Below are 8545 nucleotides of genomic sequence, written 5' to 3'. Positions count from 1 at the left end.
AGCAGCAGCACGGACGACGACTCTGAGCACGAACCGGTCAAAACCAGCAACTACGGCGGCTCGGAGCAGAGAGAGCATGGAGACGGGGACGAGGCCGCACAGGAGACGCCCACGAGGTGCGACCCTTCGAGGCGAGAGGAAGGAGGGGAAGCTGCCGAGAACTGCGTCCGCTGCGACGGAGAGAAGGCGGAAAAAGGGACGCAGAAGGAGGAGGTGAAGAGGCGAGGCGAAAGGCCCGTGCAGCCCCGCCCCAGCAGTTTCCTTTACTCTCATTATTATCAGTGTCCGACAAGGCTTCATGCGAGCTGCCAGAGACCCCTGTACGGAACCAGTCCTTTCCAGCACCCCAGGCCCCGATACCTGGCCAAGCCACTGCCCGTGATCCCCTCCTGGCTGCCTCCCGGAAGGCGGTGCCAGAACCCCGGCCTGCAGACCAGACAGGAGCCCGAGTGTAACCAGCCGGTGTCCGTCCGATACCGCACGGCGAGAGGAGGGCGAGAGAGAGCAGTGTCTATGAACCTGGACCTCGAGATGCATCAGGCGGAAGATTGGAGAGGAGAACGGGTGGAGGTTATCAGAGTCATCGAGGGAGTGCCAAGGGTTTTCGGTGCACCGCAGGGCTCCATTCTCAGTCCTGAGGCGATTCAGCAGAGACCACAGAGGATAGACAGACTTCGTTCTACAGCAGCGGAGGCCCCGACCCTCTCTCCTCCTTCCTTGGGATTCATGGATCAAGATGCCGTGGTTGTCCTCAGGAAGTCGGCCATGGACTCCAGGGACAAAAGAAGAGCATTCCGTCGCCACACAGTAGTGGTTTGACTCATCTGGTCTTGGGTACAAAATCTCTTCAACCACGATTTGCAAAGAAACTGGATCTCCGACGTTGCAAGGTGTAAAGCCTGATGCCTCACTTTAGGACTTTGTAATATCAAGTTCAAGTCCTTAATTTCAACGTGTGGATGTTATTTGTATTAAGGTTCCTCTTGTATGCTTCGTTGATATTAAGATGTGAGCGTCGTAACGCGACGCTTGGAGCTACTGCGGTTTTAAAACTGCATGACTGATCAAATAATTGCCATGAGGGTTCACTTTCCTACTGAACGTTTTTGAAACTGTTTAGATAAAAGCTTTTTACATTGAAGCAGTGAAATTCAGATTTTTTTTAATACTGTTTTGGAATTAACCTCTCCATATTTAGCGATATAAACAATTGGCAATTGATTACAAATAACATGAGGAAGCCTTATGAAACATTTGAGATCCACATTCATCAAAATGATGCAGACGTCACGTCACCCTGTTGTGACCCCAGAAGAGATGTTAGTTATTCATTGTTGTACAGATGCAGGGCCTAAAATAGTTTCAGCAGCACTGAAACTATAATAAGCCCAGTTGTCAACTCAGCAATCAGTCCTTTTTTATATATTCTGTTTGATCCTAACACAATATTTGTCCCTTTTGCTTCTGTCATGTCGAGGTATGAGATTGGTCTGACTCACTAGCAAGAGAGGGGGCATAACATCCATCATATCACATGATCAACCCCACCTAAACCCAACCCACATTCCACATTTTTGTGCGCTCATCCAGAGATTTACAGTAGAAACAGATGTCACATGAATCATCAAGCTACTAACTGTATATCTTACCTCTATATCTATATATAGATATTGATATATCTATACACACACACCACACATATGCCAAGAGACACTCCAACTTAACAGTGTCAGAATTAATCAGATCATATGAGGATAACAAACCAACAGAACAGACATTTTAAAACCATGAATACCTTTGTCTTACTTTATTACTTTGTCCCTATTGGAATTATTGCTTGTTTCTTAAGTTCCTACCCTATTGAACCTATTGTTTATCCGTATGACCTGGTGGTGCAACCACCGGTAGACCATGTCTTCCTAAAGCCGACTCCTAGTCATGTTTATCATATCTGAAACATGTGTATACTTGTGCCCTGGTGCATGTACTCTATGTACTTGGATGACTGTGCGTGGACCAATTTTGTAACCGTTGTACAAAGCCTTGTTAAGTTAACCTGTGTACATTATACATAATATATTAAATTATTTGTTTTTGAAACCAACGTGTTTGTTCCTTTCGCCACAGAGTAAGTGCGATCATTCAATCAAAATGTCTGTCAAATTTCACAGAGGCTTCCTCACGTGATAACACTGTCGCTCATAACAATAATTATTAGTTGCATCTGCTTTTGTTTCACTGCATGGAATTTTCAAAGTTCAAAGTTCAAAAATAGTTTATTGTCCCCCAATGGGGGACAATATGTCTTCAATATAGTGTCTTCACTAAGCCTAACCCTACCCCTAACCCTCCCCATATACATTAAACAAGCAGACCCATAAATTGTTATTAGTGACACATGTGTTTGTTCTGCGACGCCACTGTGAAAATGGTTCTATAATACATATATATCCTGATGATGAATAGATTGTTGTAATAAGTTTAGTTTGACACACCAAGGCACTTTGGCAGGTGGTTCTGGAATCGCTGCATTTTGTGGCGATTCACTAGATTCACTGGGCCAGTGACTCGTTGGGGGAACGATTTACACCTGAGCTACCCATGCCAGGGGCTATAGATTGGTCCTGGCTGCAGGTCTTCGGTCAGTTCTGTGTTGGAGCTGAAAACACCTTTAAATGTCGCTTCATGAAAGCACACCGGTGAGTATTCTATGCTGCTGTGGGTTTTTAGTGTGGGATTTTATATTTTCCTATTTAATTATGATAACTTTGTGGTCGTGGTGTATGCTAACCGCATTACTAGCACAAACCTATTCCCCATGTCGCTTTTCCGAATCTGTAAGGGCTCAGTGAGCAACTCATTTATTTAGAATATTAACGAAACTCTTAACAGGAACAACTTTTCCATGAGGTGGAAGGATTGGGATATGGTAGTGCAATATACCATATGGCTCCCTAATTCATCACTTTTTGGATTAAAAGCAAAAACATATAAACACAAAGGGGTATATATTATGTTCTTGCTGGGATATCTGTTTTATTGTTTCCATTGTCGTCCAAACTTCAAACACAGATCTGCAATCGTCACTTCATCACAATCAGAACCTATGTACAATCAATTAAGAATAATTTAATAACAGGTTTTTTAAAGTTGTGTTTTACAAGGGAGACAAATCCTGAAACATCTCTTCACATCATTTCCAGTGTGTCCACTAAATCCATTCCCTTGACTCTTCCTACTGCTGAGTTTGCGCAAAAGACCCAAGTTCCTTCTCTATCTGAACACACCACTCACACCATTGCACTGAAAAGGGTCACTGCGGTCTGGGCAGCACAGTACGTCCGACCCCTGGGGGCCCTTCAGGAGGACACGCAGCCTCTCTTCTGGGCCCGCCGCAGCAGCATTACGAGGCCCTGAGCCACCAGGGGCCACATGAGCAGGAGCAGCAGGGTGTGGCCCGACACGTCGAATGGCCACCATTTCTCCCCCTGGAACGATCCGTAAGACAATGCTGTTATAATGGTCGTTATTACACGGCTTTGTTTAGATGCTCGATTCTGATTGAGTCGATTACATAATTCTTTATTACGGTCTGTTGTTTCTGAATAGAAGACTATGAATAACTATAGAATCTAACAACCTGTTTATCTTGCAAAAGATATATATATTTTGTTTCTTCCAGAGCAGCAAGCTAGATAATATTAACTACTGCTGCACTGACCTCCGGTGAGTTTGAGGCGTTTGCACACTGGGAGCACAGCGTCCAGTCCTCGTTCTGGGCCTGTTGAGACAGACAAACACACGTTACTTCAAAAGGCAGGCAGCAGAAATACACCTGGTCGGGCCGACTGTGCAGACCAACTATCAAGACGTAGAACAACTATCCAATTTTCCATTGTTGTATGAAACAATAAATATGGGGAACATGTTCTTTGGGTGGTATTTTTAGAGAATGTGCACATTCACAATCTTGTGCCATTATTATATCCAACAGACGCACATTATTAGGACTTGGAGTAACGGAACAATCCAAACGATTTAAGCAGAAGCTTTCAATTTCTGGCCTTCAAATCGGAATGCGTACAAATCCATCTCTTAACCCCAGGTCTAGCCGGTTGCATCAGGTTTTGTGGGGTGCGACTGGGGTCTCCAGATACATTTCCCCGTAACCCCTAACCGTAGCAGTGTGGAGGAGTACTAAGAACATTAAGAGAGGGGGGGGGGGGGGGGGGGGGGGGGGGGGGGAGGACGAGCAGGGACAGTAGCGGGCAGGGCTTCAAGCCAGATGGGTCACTGCCTACGTGCGCTGCGGCGAGATGCTCCACCGCCTCCAGACGCTCCATGACGCTGCGCATGTCCTCCCTCAGCCGCCGCAGGGCCACCACGATCTGCTGCTGCAGCTGGGCGTCGTGCAGCCGCTCCGCCCCGCCCTCGGGGCCGCCCCTGCCGGCCCCGCCCCCACCGCCCATATTAGGAGCCCCACGCCCGGGAGGTCTGGGGCTGCCTGGAGGGGCGCCACCTGTGCGGAAAAAAATATACTGATGTAAGAATAAGACGAGCCTGGGGTTTATACCAGATGTGTAGGATTTAGATATTAACTCGCACACACACACATATACACACATAGACATACACACACTTACGTTCTCTCCAGCCCTGCTCGGGACCGCCTCTCCCACTGTGACTCCTCCTCCTCCTCGGGCCTTTGTCCTCCCCCGCCCCCTCGCCACCTTGACCCGACCCCACCTGCGTTGCCCCGGCAACGGTCTCGTGGCTCCAGGGCTGGTGTGATGAAGGGTCCGAGTGGCCGTTGTGGAACCCGTTGGTCTTGATCTGTGGAGGGCGCGCACGTGGCAGGTCATTCACCGAGCTGCTGCTAATACCTGATGGGACATTCTGGTGCTGTTCATACACGTCATTACACTGCGATGTTAATTAACATCTCCGAAGGCTGAGAACAGGGTCAGAGATCTACCTGACCGGAGTGGTTGAGAGCACACGTCTTGCCTTTGTGTTGAGAAGTTGCTCCTCTGAATCCAACGAGTCGCAGAAGATCTCGCTCTCCGAGTCGCTGGTGGGCGCCAGTCCTTCAGACAGCCCGGAGTCTAAACAGAACACACGCCACGCATGCAGAGACAGCCGGAGTGACGCCATGTCACACCAAGAAGTTACATGGAAATGTGCTTAATAACACACAATGAATGGTCAATCGATTTATTGTCAATAGGTAACTCATAATAAGATGTTTTTTTCCATGGTAGGAGTTTGAACCTGTTTTCCTTACTTAACGTGTGTTGTGTCGTGTTGTGTTTTTTTGTGCGTGTGTGTATCTGTGTGTCTGACCATTCAGTGGGTTGGCTGACAGTTCTGGTGACTCTGGTGACTCTGGGACCCCGGGGCCTGTCTCTAGAGAGGGAGCAGCCAGATCTTCAGCCTCCTCATGTCCCTCATCTTCATCTTCACTCATCTTCATGTCTTCTGGGTATTTCACCGGCCTGCTGCCATTCACACCTGACACAAGTCGAGGATCAAACATCACACACATGACCCACAAGCACATTCATTGTCTAAGTGCATTATCCTTATTATTTTAAGTGACAATCTCCAACATTTTCATGTAAATAAATCGCAGAAAGAGGCAACATAATTGTGATTGCGCCTAAGGCCTGTGGATGAAACTCCTTGCATTTGAGGTAATATGGATTATGAACTGTGTGGGAGTAATGACACGGTCATAATCTTATCATTAATGCGCCATAAGGGCCATAAACCTGAGCGACGCGATAAGTCCATATCTTCATCACATGACACCACACCCTACAGCACCTTTCAAAGAAAAATGATAACACTGGCTTATTGCCCAGCCCTGGTCAGGACTGACCTTGGCGGAGGTCTAGAAGTTCCTGCGGGGGGAGGGGCATGTCGTCCACCACCAGGTAGAGGGGCTCAAAGTGATGGATGAGGGACGCCGTCTTCTCGTTCACCGGCAGCGTTTCCAGGACCTGCCGAGTTCACAACACGTCACCTCAAGTATTTCCAAATATCGAGGGCATCGGGACGAGTGGGTCGGTACGCGCCTCCGAGCGACAACTCCTTAAACCATCATGCGTCACGTGCAACGAAGCAGGACAACGGCCAACGAAGGCCGTTTTGTGGGTGCACTGCACCGGGTCAGGGAGGACCTGCAGGACTCACCTCCTTTGCTACTTTCTTCATTTCATCCACGTAGGTCGCCATGGCGCCTTCACTGCTCATCCCCCCCATACGGCTCCATGCATCCCTGGGGATCCATCAGTTTAGGGTGAGTTTAGACGCATCGGTGTCGTACAGGCGTTTTAGCAGACGCTTTTATCCAAAGCGACTTACATCGGTTAATACACACATTGACACACCGACGGCAGAGTCAACCATGCAAGGCGACAGCCAGCTCTACAGGAGCAGTTAGGGTTAAGTGTCTTGCTCAGGGACACATCAACACAGGGGGAGCTGGGGATCGAACTAGCAACCTTTACAAGACAAGACACTTTTACAAAACAAGGTTACAAGACAACTGCTCTACCTCCTGAGCTAAGCCGACCCAGCTGTAGTCCCATTGGTCCCTAAGTGTTAAGAGTACAGTAGGTCTACAGCCTGTGGCCTGTCCTACAGACCCAGTTGTAGTCCTATGGGTCACCTGGTGTTGAGAGTAAAAACGGAAAACAAAAAGGGACAAGCAGGTAGTGGTGGACACAGACCATTTGTAGCGGCCCACCGGATCCCAGAACCCGGGCCGGGGTTGGTTGCACGGCCCGCAGACGGCCTGTTTGTAGAGGCCGTAGAAGCGCAGCATCACCCTGTAGGACGGCTGGTAGAGCCCTACAGCAGCAGAGGGAGAGAGAGGCTTTAGCTCGGAGCTGCCAAACCGTCTCTGTGGAGGACTCGTGGTTTATTGATGTTACTAGTTTATGAATGAAAAACTAAAACGTAATTACACTAGGCTATAAGGTCTATGTTGTTATACTATTATAAGCAATCAGTGTTGGTTTGCGGATATTATCAACGATTCAATGTTGTCTTTTTAGCAGCAAGAGTGCAACGATCTACAACCAAGTAATTGCTTTAATATTTAATGATACGGGTGACAGGTGTTCATTGTGGAGCCCGTTGCTGCATACATTTAGTTGTCAGGGCTTGTTCTCTAAAAGAGAACTTGTTATTCGATTCGGACAAAGTGAAACTGAGGCACCTGGCGACACACTTTAGGCTAATCCTTGCTGAAAACCGGATTGGGATGGAATTAGGTGAGGGTGCTGGACAGGAGGACTATCCATCTGAAGAGCTGTTACGTGGAGTTTAAGCCATTCGAATGAAGTGCAAACCCTGTACCAATAGACATGCGGTAACATACCATTCTTAGGTAACTTTTTGATGACATCCACTGCAGCTTCAAAGCGTTTCTGGTGGTCCAGTGCGGGTTCGGCCACAGTGGGTACGGGCATGGTCGATAGTGGGAGGGTGCTGTCCGGTCTCCTCGGAAGGTGGTAGTCAACACTACAACACAATAAATTAACATTTGCATGAGGTAGTGGAGCAATTTCCCCCCGAAAGTCAGCGACTGGCCGCAGTGTCTTAGTATAATAGATATTAGTCGCCTACCTCATTTGTATTGTCCTTTTACACGGTCCATAACCACCATGTGAACATGTAAACAAGAAAGATGCACTAATCCCCAAAAATCCCACGGAGATCCGGTAAATGGGATTTATCAACGTAGTTAAAGATCTTACAAAAGTTAAGTTTATAGGCACTAACGTCGACTTGAGAATTGACTTGACCGAGAAAACACTTCCGTGTCACGTCATATGACAATTAACAAGCCCCGCCCATTCTACGTTTTTGGATACCAGGAGATACTGGGGCTTCCAGTTCATTCATTATTAATTTATTATTTCATTAGTTTGGTCTGTCATTTATTTCATTTTTTTCATTAATTTACTCATAGATTCATCAATTAAATTCAATCAAAATGATACATACTTATATACCCAAACGTATACATACATAAGTTCATATGTAGCCTATATATGAATAACTAACTGGTCAATGAAGACATGACTCAGATGGTTATTCTTAATCTGGTAAATAGTGAAACTTAATTTGGAGCAAGCATGCGCAGCCCGACTATACACAAAAGATGCGGCTACACTCACAGCCACCATGCGGCGCCAAGATAAATGGCGCAACTCCGTTAACTCACATGCAAGCAGGTATGCACGCAGGCACGCACGCACGAACACACACACACACACACACACACACACACACACACACACACACACACACACACACACACACACACACACACACACACACACCTCTTGCATACAAATAATAAATAATAATAAATAACAAACAAATTTAATATTTTTTAATAAGACGACCAGACCAGTAGGTACATAGGTATCAGCTAGAGGGCGCTCTTCCAGAGGAAGAACGTCTTCTGCTATTCCCGGCATATGATACAGTAATGTGCTGCGCCATCATTGGCTCCTGTGGCTGGTTAGGT

General features: G+C 47.0%; 2 protein-coding genes across 8 annotated transcripts in view; one reads left to right on the top strand and one right to left on the bottom strand.

Annotated features, from left to right (window-relative positions):
- The window catches only part of LOC115531146 (rho GTPase-activating protein 23), a 45212-nt gene extending 43112 nt beyond the window's left edge, over positions 1 to 2100 (top strand). For 6 of the 7 annotated variants that reach the window (XM_030340232.1, XM_030340230.1, XM_030340229.1 and 3 more), the window contains one exon: positions 1 to 2100. This exon is cut by the window's left edge and continues 117 nt beyond it. In XM_030340232.1, the coding sequence (XP_030196092.1) occupies positions 1 to 819 (819 nt within the window). In that variant the 3' untranslated portion in view covers positions 820 to 2100. The other variant, XM_030340236.1, reaches the window with a different exon arrangement.
- Positions 2101 to 3007: 907 nt separating this feature from the next.
- Positions 3008 to 7841, bottom strand: acbd4 (acyl-CoA binding domain containing 4). Its single transcript, XM_030340794.1, has 11 exons — positions 7636 to 7841; positions 7388 to 7530; positions 6735 to 6855; positions 6196 to 6280; positions 5882 to 6002; positions 5344 to 5511; positions 5008 to 5105; positions 4644 to 4833; positions 4302 to 4519; positions 3722 to 3781; positions 3008 to 3488 (listed from the first exon to the last, which is right to left on the bottom strand). Exons 1-11 carry the CDS (start codon positions 7638 to 7640, stop codon positions 3360 to 3362), a joined length of 1338 nt encoding a protein of 445 aa, XP_030196654.1. The 5' UTR covers positions 7641 to 7841; the 3' UTR covers positions 3008 to 3359.
- Positions 7842 to 8545: the final 704 nt, after the last annotated feature.

The sequence above is a fragment of the Gadus morhua genome, chromosome 18 (assembly GCF_902167405.1).
Source record: "Gadus morhua chromosome 18, gadMor3.0, whole genome shotgun sequence".
NCBI lineage: Eukaryota > Metazoa > Chordata > Actinopteri > Gadiformes > Gadidae > Gadus > Gadus morhua.
Note: the sequence above shows the minus strand (reverse complement) of the source record. Positions and strands in the feature narration are given on the sequence as shown.